This window comes from Rhopilema esculentum, chromosome 7, assembly GCF_057945365.1.
Source record: "Rhopilema esculentum isolate cy_ngs chromosome 7, ASM5794536v1, whole genome shotgun sequence".
In the NCBI taxonomy this organism is placed as follows: domain Eukaryota; kingdom Metazoa; phylum Cnidaria; class Scyphozoa; order Rhizostomeae; family Rhizostomatidae; genus Rhopilema; species Rhopilema esculentum.
In genome coordinates, this window is record NC_142821.1 from 2,222,746 (window position 1) to 2,238,342 (window position 15,597).

Here is a 15,597-nt window from a genome sequence, read left to right on the forward strand (position 1 = left end):
TAGGTGAAAATGTCCTTGTTTTACGTTGCTGCATATCATTTACCGTTTTCTCTCAAATTTCAGTCTACGCCTCAATTTGTGATATGCCCGTGGCGACTGGACATGGTAGAGGGGCTATCCGAATGTACTTCTACAACACAATGCAGCACACCTGTGAAGATTTCGTATACAGTGGGATTGGAGGAAACAAAAACAAGTTCAGAAACAAGGATGATTGTCTAAAGACTTGCCACAAAGGTACATGCAGTACGATATTAGGCTGGTCTTGAGAATATAGTCGCAAAGCAAGGAATGCGCAATAGCCTTTAACAGATCATTTCATTTGCATCGTTCTATTGCTTTAGAAATACGAAACACGATTTGAAGGCGAATTCCTGCTTCCCTATGTTAGGCGCTTGTTAATTCACATTTTATGAGCGGTAGTCCGTAACGTTATTGTGGGAGAGAATGAAGGAGAAGGCAACGAAATATTACCAATTTTTGCAATGGTCTAGAAAAATTTTTCAGGAACCTTTCATTAAAAAAATCGTGTCCTGGATGAGAAATCAGAAATATTCTGTCGCTTCTTTGATTTATACTCTGATTTTGTCACTACCATGTCATTTGTGAAAATGATGCAAAATTTTTCTTTCTAGATATTCCAGCTCCAGGAGAAACTAAGGTACGAAACTAAAATGTTTTAACAAGGGTTACGTACAACTAGTGTTACGTTAATTGAAATAATGTTACGCGGGAGAGGAGAAATTAAGGTTGGAAAAAGAGATAATCTTTTTCAAAGGAATGATAGGCAGAAGATAAGAATCGGAAAGAAATAGGAATACACGGGAAACGGCTGAAAATGAAAGGGCAAAATATGCCAAGGAGGCAAGGAAAAACTGATGAAGAAGGCAAGACAAAACTGATGAAGAAGGCAAGACAAAGCAAAGCTCGACAAGAGAAAATAGAACAAAAAGTGAAGATGGGAAAAGGGATGATGAATGGTCTTAGAAAAAAGGTGCGGAGAAAGGAATGGGGCTAGGAACTGGTTCTGGTAACGAAAATGGTTAGAGAGAGGGATCATAAGTTATATTGGTTAACGTTACAAAAAGGCAAAGTTTAAAGAAAACACAAGGAGAAGATACTTGAGAAATGAATTGTAATGAAAAGAACTGTCTGGCTATAAAAGATATTTGTTAGGTATCATATCATGAAATGTACTATTTCCTTTGATCTTTTAGTTTAATGAAAGCCTTTGATTCTCTCACAGGAGTCTACGACTTTTGCTCCAGACCCAACTACTCTTCCAAAAACTACGCCAAGAGCAACGACTACACCTTCAACAGAGGCAACCACACGACCGGTCACGAGACCAAAAACGACCCAAAAGGCCACGACAACCCAAAAGCCGACCACAAAGCCGACCACAAGAGCGACCACGACAAAGCCACCGACCACAACGATAATTCCAACTACAGGTTGGTTGATTATTCATTTTCATATCATGTAACTGCTTTTGTTACATGATAATTTATAATTTGAATGGACCTTAATATAAGAGTAGTAATTTTCGTTTGCTGGTTTGTAGGCTTTTAAGGGCAACTTATTTTATTTTATCTAACTTTTAGCTGGATAAGCTTCCATCCTAAAAGCGCATGATAAAATGGCAGACAAAAGCATTTGTTTTGCAAATTATTTAATAACTCATGAACTTGCTGAGAATGGTAATACGCGAATACTAATGAAGTCATTATTCTTTTCAATAGGCTAGTTGCTTAGCTTTACGTGATGAGCACTGCGTAGAGCCTGATTCAATTGCAATTCATGACCTGAAGATCATGTCTTCATTATTAAACGAGCCTATCAATAGCCAGCATTTACTCAACCATTGCTCTTCAAAAACTCCACCCAGCATTTTCTGTTGTGTTTAGTCTAGCTGAATATGATAGCTTAAATATATTGTTTATGCAGGGGCTTTGCGTTAATGCGAAGTTTAGATAAGCTCTTCAAGACTTACTTTTTGCGTAAATTATTATGTAATTCATCTTCTAGTCCCGCGTTTACCCGAGTGTCAGCTGAGACGAAGTCTAGTTATAGCTGCATCAAGTGGGGACATTGCGTATGCAATGGAAAGAAGTGACGTAATTTTGCCACGCTGTAACCCTGATGGCTCATTCAACAAAGTCCAGTGCGTTTTATCAGTTGGGCTTTGCTGGTGTGTTGATCAAGATGGCAATGAAATCGAAGGAACAAGAGAATTTTCTTTGAATCCAAAATGCCCGAAACGTGAGTCAAATGTTGTTTGTTCCACCATGTATGGTCAATAGAATTATCTTTAGAAATTCAGGACCCCTCTTAAGGTAATTTTTGTCACTTTGGAATCTGAATCAGAAGAAGTACGATCAGATCTAGGGGCCGCGACAGGCCAGGGAAAGATTTGACTGTCTTTGATATTTTTTAATTGAATATATGTTTTCTTAAATTGAAATCTTCATACTTTTAGAAGATGAGCTTTTATGATTCTTCTTCTTACTTCTTCTTACTGCTTTTTTGTGTGACTCAGAAAAGTATTTTACTTGTATTTGCCCGTATCTTTTTGTTCATATCAGAATCAAGTCTGGAAGGAAATTTTTTACTTGGCATATTCTCAATGCATACATCAGATGGTTCTGATTGTTTCTAGTTTTCCCAACACACCCCCTTAAACATACAGATTGCTGCTACTCCTTACGTTATATCACATATGTATAAGCATAAAGCCATATTCATTTACTTCAGCTGAAGAAAGCCGTTGCCGGGATGTAAGAAAGGAAGCACAGTGTAAACAATTTGCAAAGTCCGGAAATTACTGCCAAGTCTACAAAAGTTATATGAAATTATACTGTGCAAAAACTTGTAACTTATGCGGTAAGTTATTTCATTAATCCAGTAAAAATTTGCTTAGCTCACTCGAAACCCTTAACCTTAAGCTCTATCGTCGTTGGCAGAAACGTATTCAAGTAACCCTTACTGCTAATGTTAAGCTAAGGACCACTTTTGATGTTTGAAACATTGCATGTGGCAGTGGTACAGAACGTGTGTTCCAATGTCTCATCGTTTTGGTCGATTTTCCTAACATTTCTCCCTGTTTGCTCCTCTTCTTCAACATTTGTTCCACTCCCCTTTCTTTAATTCAACTTTTTCTTCTTCCCATCTTCTCTAAGTTGTGACCACGTTAGCAAAATGTCTATTGTATTTATCAATCATATATGGAGGAACAAAACTTCTGGACATGGTGAGCCACAATGAACCAGCAAAGAGTTCGTTGTTGAAAGTTACACTTCACGATTACATTAAAATTATCTCGACAAATTTTAAATATGACTTTGAGCTTTCAAATATTCTAGAGCGTTTCAATTGCTATGTATCTCACCAAAGTTTATAGTCAACATCTAAGAGATATCATTTCTCTTTGAAAACAACTCCCGAAATCTTCATGTAAACTTATTTATTGACTTTGAAGCCATTCATTTCAGATTATGAGCCAAAAAGACTAGGATGTGCAAGCAAATACGGATGTTGCCCCGATGGCGTTACTTCTGCATCCGGCCGTGATTACAAGGGATGTCCAGGTAATCTTTCAGCCTCTCTAAACATTGTCCCAAACATATGGACTGGACACAGTACTTTCATCTTTCCTCAGAGTATTCATAGAAGTTTTAGTCACAAGTATTCGTTCTCGCTATTCGTCAGAGCCAGACTGTGACCCACGGATAATGCCAACAGAGATAATAAGGATCCTAGAACATTTATTTGTTGCCCATTTATTTGATTATTGCCCGTATACCCAAAATTTCCTCTGTATATAGTGCTCAAAGGAGCAAAACATATATTTCCTGAATCCAGGAGTTTTCTTTATATGCCTGAAGCGCATATATCCAGTAAAAAACCGCTGACATTTGCAGCAGTATAATCAGACGCTAGAATATCAAATTTGGTATACCGTGTCAAATACATATGACGCACACATACCAAGAAATTTAACTGCCGTTTGGGTTTTAAGATATAATGTTAGAGCCGTTTGCAATTTCCTTTTCCACAGCGTACGACTCAATTTGTGACATGGATCCAGTTGTTGGCCCATGCTATGGTTCCATAGAAAGATTCTTCTACAACACAACCTCTTCAAGATGCGAAAAGTTTGTCTATGGTGGATGTAAGGGAAACCAGAATAACTTCGTATCTTTCCGTGGATGTGAAATAAGATGTCAAAAAGGTCAGAGTTTTTATTTTTTTGAGTTTTTTAGTTTCATAAAAAAACTTTTAATCTGCTCTAAATACTTAAGAATACTAGCGATTTTGTGACTTCATGTAACTTCATGGACAGAGCCAAAATACCAGTAATCCGTTTGCAAGCTCCAAATGTTTCACTGGCCATGAATCGCCCAATTTTTGAAATTTTTAACTGATTTTGCCTATTTAGAAGTTTTTCATGATGTTGTCTTAGGTTTGTTGGTCAGAATTCAAATATTTTGAAAATTGATTTCTAAGACCTTCACACCTAAAAACTCCTGCAAGAAATAGGATTATTGATCCATTAATGATATTCCTCTTTTTCCGCGTACTTTCCTGACTAGATGAGTGATTTTTCTTACTCTTTCATTTTTAGAAACAAAGGCAACGATCACTGGGGTAAGTGGATCTTCAATTCGATATTTAACTCAACAGACGATTTGAACAGCGCTTTAAAATGGTTTAGGAGAAGAATGTATTTGTAAAAAGACAGTTAACACAATTTACCTATGATTATTTCTAAGCTTCATAACATGCGAATGAATAAAATTTAATGGTTTCAATCTTTAATTTAAAATATGTCAGCTTACTCTCTGTAAGCCTAGTTAGAGGGAACAATGAATTGCGAATGCAATGCCAAAAATTTAATTTCTTGTAGTATTTTCTTTATTTCTTTTTTAATCTGCCCTTTCCCAACTGTTACAGTATATGATTTTCTATTTTGCTATCCTTTCGCTGTTTTTTTCAGGCCCCTACTCGAAAGTCACCTAGCACAGCGGCACCCACAACCAAGGTAGTGATAACGGAGGCGCCAGAAACCGAGGCGTTGACAACTGAAGCTGCAACAACCAAGGCAACGACACCTGAAGTCCCAACAACTGAAGCAACGACAACTAAAGTCCCAACAACCAAGGCGACAACAACTGAAGTCCCAACAACCAAGGCGACGACAACTGATGTCCCAACAACCCAGGCAACGACAACTGAAGTCCCAACAACCAAAGCGACGACGACTGAAGCCCCAACAACCGAGGCAACGACAACTGAAGTCCCAACAACCAAAGCGACGACGACTGAAGTCCCAACAACCGAGGCAACTACAACTGCAGCCCCAACAACCGAGGCCATAACAACTGCAGCCCCAACAACTGAGGCGACAACGACTGCAGCCCAAACAACCCAAGCCACGACAACTGAAGTCCCAACAACCAAAGCGACGACGACTGAAGCCCCAACAACCGAGGCAACGTCAACTAAGGTCCCAACAACCGAGGCCACGACAACTGCAGCCCCAACAACCGAGGCCACGACAACTGAAGTCCCAACAACCGAGGCCACGACAACTACAGCCCCAACAACTGAGGCGACAACGACTACAGCCCAAACAACGCAGTCAATGACGACCGTAACCCAAACAACGCAGGCAACGACGACTGCAGCCCCAGCAACCAAAGAAACGACAACTGAAGCTGCAAGAATTGAAACGACGACACCTGTAGCCCCAACAACCGAGGCAAAGACTAATGAGACTACAAAAGCTCCCACCCAAGATCAAACAACAAAAGTTCCGAAAGTGACAGTGAAACTGACTACTGCTTCAAGAATGACATTACAGCCTCCAGTTGTTATAACTGAAGACCAATTTGGCCTTGGACCGGATCCGATCATTAAAAAAACCACCACAAATGAACCTCTCGTAGTTGTGACGGAAGAATTGCTCAAGCCCTCTAAGCCTGAAACCACAGCCATTCCTACGACAGCAGATTTGCCGGTCACTTCTGAATCAGCAGGAAAGGAGACAACCCCACCTCCTGTTATCATTACAGAAAAATTGATCAGGACTTCAAAGCCTACCACCCAAGCCGTTCCTACCACAGCTGATTTGCCAGTCACTACAGAATCAAAAGCAAAAGACACGTCTCCAACTACAATTCCACCTCCAGTGGTCATTACGGAAGAGATGCTAAGGCCCTCAATGCCTAGAACCACGTCAGCTCCTTCCATACCAAGAGAAATCAGCACACTTATGCCACCATCCACTGATCTAGAAAAACTGATCTCACTCTTACCTTTATTTACAGAAGATCTAACAAAGTTTGCTGTAGATTATACCACAGCTACAACCAGGCCAGTTCCTGCAACGGAGGAGAAGATTCAAGTTGCAACCACGCAGCCAATCACCGATTCCCACAAGGAGACTGTGGAAGCTGAAACAGTTACAAAACCTGCGCAGGAATTCACGTTTACAAGGAAGCCAAAGTCAGAGGTAACTGTAGAACCAACTGAACCTGAACCAACACAGCCGCCTGAAATCAAAACCCATCCAGTAAAGAACGTGACTGAAACCCTTACTGAGCCTGTGATAGCTGAAACAGTTGATACGAGGGTCCCGGATGCTAAAATTAGTTCAACTCTCCAACCCACAGTAAAGGTTGCGCAAACTACAATTGCACCAGAAAAAGAGGAAGTTGTCACAACACCAACAGCAGTTTCAGGTATATCAAGCGATATTTCTACGAATTTGTTTTTTCCTTCTTAGAACCTACATCTACTTTCTGCCAAAGACTATTCGCTACTTAGTTTATGATTATTATTCCAAATTACCGTCTAGTTTTGAGCAGAACTGATTTAATTTGAGAATGAATTTCTCACTATGGAAACTGTTTTTAGTTCGGGATGCTTAATTTAAAAATATAAGGACTGCACAAAGAAATCCCCCATAATTTGGTTCCTGGAAACGAATTCATTCCTGGAAAATGATCATCGTGAAATAAAGTAAATAAAGTATTTCCTTTTCATTGTAAATATTAGTTTTATGCTTTTTGGATACTTCATATTTCGGATCATATTTTATGTTATGCATAAATTACAAAATCTTTTAAAGAATGTAGATTTTACTAAATAGAACATGTTTTAAGTATTGACTGGGTGAATTTTTACACATTCAATGAGCCATAAGTGTCTAAAAGTCTAAGAAAAGCAACTACTTTTCAGAGCCTGCCACAAAATGTCTTCAAATGCGCTCAAAATTTCTGAGCCAGCTTTCAGGCGCAAGCTCGAGCCTTTTGCCTGGACTTCAGTTTGTTCCAAATTGTGACGAAAAAGGAAATTTTGAGAGGATACAGTGCTGGACCATGCTAGGCCTGTGTTGGTGCGTTGGCCCTCACGATGGCAAAGAACTACCAGGTTCTCGAGTGAATGTTTCTCAGGGTGGAGAGCCAGACTGCTTCAAAAGTATGTTTAGTTTCTAAGCCTTCTGCCCGTATGATCTACTTCAGGTCCGTTTGCAAAGGGTATCAAAACTAGTGTATGTTGAGTGAAAATAGCAGCATTGAGTAAGAGTGAAAGTTCATGCCATGCTATTATAGCATTATGTGGTTTCTGTTATTTTTTATGATGCGTGTAACTTTACAACAGAGTCCTTGTTGGATTCACACTGATAACAAGGTTTTTATAATATCGGGTAGTCTACTTTAATTCAACTATGAATCAGAGATGTTTTGCAATTAGGCCGTAGAAACCTCGTGGTAAAATCACTGTAAAATCATTGAAATTCACGATAAAATCATAGTGAGCCAACTATGATATATCATTGTTGAACCCGTGGTGAAATATCAGACAGTAGTGCTGTTACAACTGAAATATTCCTACATACTGTATGTTGAGGTTGCCGTTGAAATTCAGACCGCCTCAAAGGATTCTTTCCTTGCAGGCCAGATATCCGTTTGCGAGCGCTCTCGTATCGAGGCATTGAAATTAATCGAGAAAAGACGGGAAGTTGGCAACCCAATAGCTGCAACATATCTGCCAAAATGTGACGCAAGTGGTCTTTACGAGGAAGTACAATGCTTGCTATCGAAAAAGAAATGTTGGTGTGTTGATAAGAAAACTGGCTTGCCCGTTGCAGGGAAAGGAGTTCCTGACAGTCTGACATGCATCAAAAGTATGTTGTGCTTGTTATCCTACGTTTCAATTTTTCAGTTAATGTTAGAAGTATATGAGCTTTCTTCCAGTAGCTTTGACAGCTAAACAGAATGCTAGCCCCTGGTAAAACTAGCTTCAGGAACAATATTTGTTGTACAGGAGAGTACACCAAAGCGTTGATGGGATTGACCAAAATAGCGCGAGCTTTCCTACAAATGGTGATCCGTGTTTCCTTATTAGATGTGATGATTTAGTCGAATAAAATCTATTGTATATATGAAAGCTCTCCGGTATAAAGATATCCTGCAATCATGAAAAGAATTTCTCGACCCTTCTAGGTCTTTGTTGAAAACATTAAATGACACAAAAATATATCTTTTTGATTATGTAGAGGAAGAGACAAAATGTCAAAAAGTGCGAAAACTGGCAATCAAGCTAGCTGAAGCCGATTTTGACGACGAGGAGGATTTACTGGGACCATTTATCCCAACGTGTGACGAGGAGGGAAACTATGCAGAAGTCCAGTGTTTAAAATCATCCGGCTTTTGCTGGTGTGTGGATGAGAACGGAGAAGAGGTGATCGGCACAAAAACACGGGGTGTTCCCAATTGTAAAAAAGGTCAGTTTACTTACTTAAAATATCAAGTATGATGCAAATGTGTTGTGTAATGTGATGCGATTGCGTTCTGGGATGTAATGCGATTTCATTTGGGGAAATGATGCGATTGCGTTTAGGGATGTAATGTCATTGCCTTTTGAGATGTTATGCGATTGTATTTTGGGATGTAATGCGATTGGACATTAGGATGTAATGCGATTGGAAGGGATGACATTCACATGCAATGTTAAACTTGGTTGACAGGATTTTTTCTACAGCAACAAGAAAACAGGCATGTGAAACCTTCATAATGTCACCATTGCTTGCCGTTATATCACGTGGACTGACAAATCAATTCGAGGCCGGATAATAGCTAACTGAGCTGTTAATGATGCTCTGAAAACTTCTCTACCAAACATGTCTTAATCCAGCTCAAAAAAATACAATCTGGCTCGGTGGACCACTTTCCACGAAGAAATTTGTCTGCTGGTTATTTTCTGTCAGCGAAATTTAAATGTTATAACTAGATCTTCTTGTTGCCGGGCTGGTAGATAGTGAAAGGAGAGTTGATTTGACACTGGTGATGGTTGGCCTCTAAGGGTGCAAATTTGTCTTACACTACAGAAAAAACCGTTTTCTAATACGTGTGAACGTTTTTATTATGAATCCTAAGCTCCGTGCCATCAGGCAACGAGACGCCATCAAAATCCTTTTTTCCCATAATCGTTGTCAAAATATATCCCTTTGATATTCGAATTTTTGTAAGCGGACTTTGTAGATACCCTTTCTTGGAATGCACCACGCATAATTTTCTTTTTGGGCAGGTCGTAATCCAATGTCCCTTAATCTTTTGCCAGCTTGGCAAAGGCTGGTTTACAAATTGCCAAAACACCAAACTACCTGCCTAGAATAGCGTGCTATTTTTTTAGGATTTGTACATAGTACTTTCTACTTTCTGCTCAATTGCCATTTGAAAGTTGTTTACTGATATCTTTTAGTTGATAAACCATCAACTGAGTGTCAAAAACAAAGGGAAGACTCCCTCAAGACTGCTCTTAAAATTGACGGAAAAGTGATTCCCGCACCCGGTGTCTTTCTTCCAACTTGTGAAGCTGATGGCCGTTACTCGCCTCTTCAGTGTCATCAGTCAATAGGAACGTGTTGGTGTGTCGATAAAAATGGCACTGAAGTCGATGGCACAAGGACCAAAGAATCAAGACCAAACTGTGATCGTAAGTAGCGTTTTCTTACATTTTGTCAGAATGAAAAGATACTCATAAATTGACACTCTTCACCAGAAAAAATTCTGTTTTATGTTTGTAGTCTGTGTTCTTTTGTTGGAGATCTTCCCGAGTAGCTTTTTTAATTGGTCTTTAATCTGTTCTTTCTCTAATCTGAATTGGGTTTTTCCAGTCCCATATATTTGTTTCAAAATGAGTTCACATTTTGAGGCCCTTATTTTATCTGCAACCATCCTTAACACTCGAGACTAACTACAATGAGCTGGTAGAATGTCCTAGTAACAACATATTTGTAGCATGTAGTTATTTGCTAAACCCCGTTTGATAGCATTTCAAATTATTTTCGCTTACTTTGCAGGTGCACTAACAAAATGTGAAAAATTACGACGTCAGATTTTGAGTGGCTTAGAGCGCGTGCCAGACGACGAGCGGTCACTTACGCGCCTCCCCTCATGTGATGGTAATGGAAATTTCAACCAAATCCAGTGCTGGAATAAAATCAACGAGTGTTGGTGTGTTGACCAGAATGGTAACGAGGTGCCACACACCAGAGTTAGTTCTGGGGAACCTGATTGTAAAAAACGTAAGTGCAAATAACGAATATCATCAGACAACGCACAAAGTCTTTCACAAGTCCATAATAGTACTACCACTACTTTATTTTTGCCAAATAGCAACTGAAATTCTACTCCTGTGGGTTTTTTTGCAAGGCACGAAGGAATGAAAACCTCAAATTAAACGAAGACTTTTTTAAAGTTTCCATTTACGATTCTTAAACGGTGCACATAAAGCAGTCTCTTTTCAAAACAAAAGGCTAAACGAGGTTATCTTATAATGATATAATATTTCGAAACATTTGCTACTGGTTTAGTCTCTTTCAACGATAGCAGCTAGTCGAATCAATAAACTGAGGTCGCTGTGGTCTCATGTTATGCTCATTTTCATCCTCTTAATAGCTCTCTCCTTTATTCTTTTGCATTCCTCGCACAAGCGTGACTCAAAAAGTGTGTGGACCACATCTTTTCAATACCTATTCGAGTCCCCTGACTGGCTTTCCATATACTACTTATATTTTATATGCTCTTCATATGCTTTTATCTAGGATGTTGACCACCTCCTTTAGGGGGTCTCCACATTTAATACCCTTATAGGTTCTCCGAAATATTTATAAAAATTGAGTTGGCTTTCTTATGGAATCACGCGAACCTCCCATCGGGGACGATATTTTCTGATACAAGACCTTTGCCCACGAGGAAATCTTTGCCAATGGTTTAACGTACCTCTCGGTATGTAGACAAAGGGTTAGGGTCAGCTTTAATGCCTAAGAGGAAAGTTAGCGCATTAGCAAAGGAGAAATTCTGAGGTTATATGAAGGGCACATACCCTAGTTAATTCATTGGTTTGGTTTTTTGAGGTTAACATAAGACGTGGAAGAAAAGGAAGGTTTAAATGTTTACACACATGGGAAAACCCTAATAATTGGATAATTTTTATAAGTAAACCATTGATTTTAGGTTAAGGCTATTAAAGTAATGTTTTTCTGGGAAACTAAAACGGGGACATTAATTGCTAATTGCTATTTATATAGTTTTAATCTACATAGACACAATAAAGTTATCGTTAAGAGTAGCAATTTTAAAAATATTTTAAAGGAAAGTTGACAAAATGCCAAAAGGAGCTAGAAGCATCGGCTAAAGAACCAAGCGGAAGTTTTGTCGCAGAGTGTACCAGGGATGGTGGTTATAAAGATACCCAATGCCACGATGGGAATTGTTGGTGCGTTGATGAAAAAGGCATTGAGATTGATGGCACTCGCACGGAGTTTGGTCATCCAGACTGTGACAGTGGTATGGTATTGTTTAAATTTTTCTTAAAGAAGGGGTGATAAATTCCTTAACAATTCTTTTTGTAAAGAATAGAGGAAATGATTTTACTAAATTAATAAGATTGTGTTACTGTATCGAAAACCAGAGAAATTTTTGTTCTATCATGTCAACGTTAAGAGTGGAAAAAACTTAAATAAATAAACAAGGAAATTGATAAAGAACTATCTATGCAGCTTATTTGCATTATTTTTGTTACAGTGAATCTGACAAAATGTCAAAAACAGGAAAAAGAAGCAAGCAAGCTAGCCTCCCAAGGGCTACACGTTCCTCAGTGTAAGAAAGATGGAAGCTTCTTGGAACTGCAGTGTCATGAGAGTGAGTCACGGTGTTGGTGCGTCAATAAGGAAGGCGAAATGCTGCCGGGAACAAGTTACAAGCATGCCGTACCACAGTGCAAGAGATGTAATTATGTGATTGATAATTCCGAATTTGTAATATCCCTTGAAGGGACAATTATACCCAAACTCCTGTTATATCTCCAAAATTTCTCAAGAACTTAAGTGATAGTAATCATGCAGCTAAAATTACTTAGCAATTTATAAATCTGTTGAAAAGCCACTTTGTAACTCGGCCTGCTTAGATACGGTGGAAAACAGCGTAAGGATTTATGATAAAGATTATATATAAGAGTAATTTTTAGTAAGAGATAAGGAGTATCTAGCGATTGTTAAAAAAATGAAGAGAACATAATGATAGATTACTGTCGTGGCTTCTGTTTCCAATGTCAAAGATACGGAATGTCCAGAAACATTATTGAAGTTTAAATTAAATAAACTGAGCCTTCAGTTATAATTGGAGGTCTTAAGTTATCCCAAATGCTAAGCAGAATTTAACCGTAAAGTCCCTTAAAGAGCAAAGTTTTCTTGTCTCTACTCTGACCTGTACTTTGATAAGGATGATTGATAAGGATTTTCTTGATGTCCTATGCTGTCAGTGCTATCATGATATTCCTTTCATTCTTGACAGTACTTGAAAGCAAGTTATCGCCATGTGAGTATAAACGAAAGTTCCTTTACGTGCAACACGATGGCAAGGTGCCCAATTGGTTGTATATCCCGCAATGTGAAGTAAATGGTTCATATTCAAGACAGCAATGCAATGTCAAAAGTCGCCGTTGTTGGTGTGTAAATGAGAATGGCGATATGACTCGCTGGGTTGGAAGGAATGAGTCTTCGAATGTCTGCTCCAAAGGTCTGTCCAATCTGTGTTCTCTATTTTCAAAGTGCCTTCTTCTGTACATTTGAGTTGAATTTTCCAAGATACATTGAATGTTTTCAGATATAATAGATCCTCCGTACAATTCGCAAAGTTATGTTGCAATCACGGAAAAATGTTAGCAAGTAGCCTTCTTTCATAACGTCTCCAAGTATTCCCCAACACACGTAGTGAGTGTATGCTTTTCCCTGCATGTATAGCTGCATAGAATGTAAGAATATTTTGATCGGATTTAACAAGATAATATTTGTTGATTCGGATATGGTTAGCTTTGATTTGGTTCATTTTGATCAAAAATATATCCAACCCTCTACCTTTGTTTTATTTGGTTAATGTCTCACAATCCTCATTTTGTGTCGCTAGTGCCCCAATCAGAGTGTGAAAAGAAAAAGGAAAAGGTCTACAACAAGGCATTCCTGATCAACAAGAGGTACCCAGTGTTACCTCTTGGTATCTTCATGCCAGAATGCAACAAGGATGGCAGCTTTAAAGAGATGCAATGCCACGAGTCTTACTGTTGGTGTGTGAGCAAGGATGGAAGGGAAATCGAAGACAGCCGAAGAAGATTTGAGTCGCCTGAATGCAAAAGAAGTGAGTTACTCTTTTACAACAACAGTATTTAATTATCATCATAAGCGACTGAGTACTGATGCCGCATTTGTCAGCAATCGGTGTGAGTTTCAAAACTTTCTTAGACTGTATCACAAAAAGAGACGCTAGGGAGGACAAAGACACAAGAAAACTTCATAATTTTCATATGTTTCTCTTGATTTCATGAGCTTACCAAATATCCTAAAGAGTCTCTCCTGTAATGACCAACCCCAAGCGTTGGGGAGGCAAAACTGGGGGTCTTGGGCGTATTCTGCACTTTTGCAAAATATGTTTTTGTCATATGGGAAATATGACAATGTCACAACGTTGACCCACATTGTGTCACCAATACTATACATCATAAAGTATATATTTCTTGAGGTTTGTAGGCCCATAGCTTCTTTGAAACTGAACGCATTGTAGTTCAACCGATTTTACGGATATATTCTTGCCTCATCAACGCAAAACTATGAATTGAGAGTTTAAACCGCAACCGCTGGAAGGTCCGACAATAGTGAAGTTGCTTTGTATCATGACCATGTTGTTTTTGTTTCATCACCATCAACCATCATACCTTCCTGACAAATATAGATGTTTTTCTGTAACAATGCCTTCTTTTGCAGTTTTATCTGGTAATCTGACTGTCTGTGAGATCGAGAGAAGGAGTCTATTGGAAACGGAAGTGGACGATGTCTCGCTTTTTGTGCCTCAATGTAAATCAAACGGACAGTATGAAAGGATGCAGTGTAATAAAGCTACCGGACATTGTTGGTGTGTTGATAGTGAAGGCAAAATGACTGAATGGGCCACAAACAACACTGGCAGATTTGAATGTCCTGGTTTGAATGGTAAGGGTAAAAGTAATGCAACTACTGATGTATCGATTTTACATAGGCCATTCAAAATATTAGTTGTCTTGAGACTAAGTTTGCTTTAGTGAAAATCAAAATTTTTAAGACAACGCATATCAGGGTTATTAGGAAAAAATTACAAGTACCACTTCTACTATGAATTATATCCGTTGTACGCCCTCCTTTAGAAAACAGGTTCCTTTAAGTCGTTTCTTTTTAAGCCTAATTCTTTCGACATCCACGAATTTTCAAAACATATGGTTATGTTAACGTGAATTTACTTTTCTACCCTAGAAATTTTCTCTTCTTTAATCATTGTGTTAATTTCCATAGTTAACTGCTAGAAATAACATATGCGGAAGAGCTGGATTATTTTGTGATGAAAGCACGGTAAAATTGAAAGTTCAGGTAGTTGATTTAGTGTGAAAATGATGAATTATTTTAAGCAGTGATTCTAACAATAAAATATTAGAGATCTTCTCGCATTCACGCACTCTGATTTTAGCGTGTCACATTTTGGCTGCAAATCTTTGAAATGCATTTCCAGTTACAGTAGATTTGCCTTCAAGTACTTTAGTTCAAATAAAAGCTCATCACCCAAAAATCTCTTAATTATTTCTTCTAATCAGGTCTTTGCTCAAGCAATATGTTATTTGCTATCATATCCCCTGCATCAATCCATTAGCATGGTAATCAGGCAGCTTCCCCACTTAACTGAAAAATTGTTCTCTTTTTTAGAACCCATAACTGTTTGTGAACAACGACAGAGAGATGTTTACAAGCTGGCAAGGGTGATGAACAAGATGTTCCCGATGCTACCTCTTGGTGCCAATTTGCCTGAATGCAATGATGATGGGTCGTTCAAAAGCATACAATGCAACGAAGGCTTCTGTTGGTGTGTGGCAGCTGACGGAAAGGAGATCCCTCACACCTTAACCAGATTTGACGTCCCTCAATGCGACAGAAGTACGTGATGTTATTTTTACTTGTATTAAGTGACTGAATGATTAGGTCGTGCAGGAGTATCTAGCAACTTTGTTGAT

General features: G+C 38.6%; 1 protein-coding gene across 4 annotated transcripts in view; it reads left to right on the forward strand.

Moving 5' to 3' along the window:
- The window catches only part of LOC135683288 (uncharacterized), a 53,011-nt gene that overhangs the window by 21,034 nt on the left and 16,380 nt on the right, over nucleotides 1-15,597 (forward strand). For 3 of the 4 annotated variants that reach the window (XM_089109414.1, XM_089109415.1, XM_089109416.1), the window contains exons 14-33: nucleotides 64-237; nucleotides 636-661; nucleotides 1,247-1,454; nucleotides 2,029-2,262; nucleotides 2,755-2,883; nucleotides 3,492-3,587; nucleotides 4,058-4,231; nucleotides 4,625-4,647; nucleotides 4,997-6,743; nucleotides 7,243-7,482; nucleotides 7,961-8,191; nucleotides 8,564-8,791; nucleotides 9,769-10,002; nucleotides 10,370-10,594; nucleotides 11,664-11,858; nucleotides 12,096-12,299; nucleotides 12,864-13,088; nucleotides 13,476-13,703; nucleotides 14,327-14,551; nucleotides 15,293-15,520. In XM_089109414.1, coding sequence (XP_088965540.1) covers nucleotides 64-237; nucleotides 636-661; nucleotides 1,247-1,454; nucleotides 2,029-2,262; nucleotides 2,755-2,883; nucleotides 3,492-3,587; nucleotides 4,058-4,231; nucleotides 4,625-4,647; nucleotides 4,997-6,743; nucleotides 7,243-7,482; nucleotides 7,961-8,191; nucleotides 8,564-8,791; nucleotides 9,769-10,002; nucleotides 10,370-10,594; nucleotides 11,664-11,858; nucleotides 12,096-12,299; nucleotides 12,864-13,088; nucleotides 13,476-13,703; nucleotides 14,327-14,551; nucleotides 15,293-15,520 — 5,274 coding nt within the window. The remainder of the gene's footprint in view (nucleotides 1-63; nucleotides 238-635; nucleotides 662-1,246; nucleotides 1,455-2,028; nucleotides 2,263-2,754; nucleotides 2,884-3,491; nucleotides 3,588-4,057; nucleotides 4,232-4,624; nucleotides 4,648-4,996; nucleotides 6,744-7,242; nucleotides 7,483-7,960; nucleotides 8,192-8,563; nucleotides 8,792-9,768; nucleotides 10,003-10,369; nucleotides 10,595-11,663; nucleotides 11,859-12,095; nucleotides 12,300-12,863; nucleotides 13,089-13,475; nucleotides 13,704-14,326; nucleotides 14,552-15,292; nucleotides 15,521-15,597) is intronic. The other variant, XM_089109417.1, reaches the window with a different exon arrangement.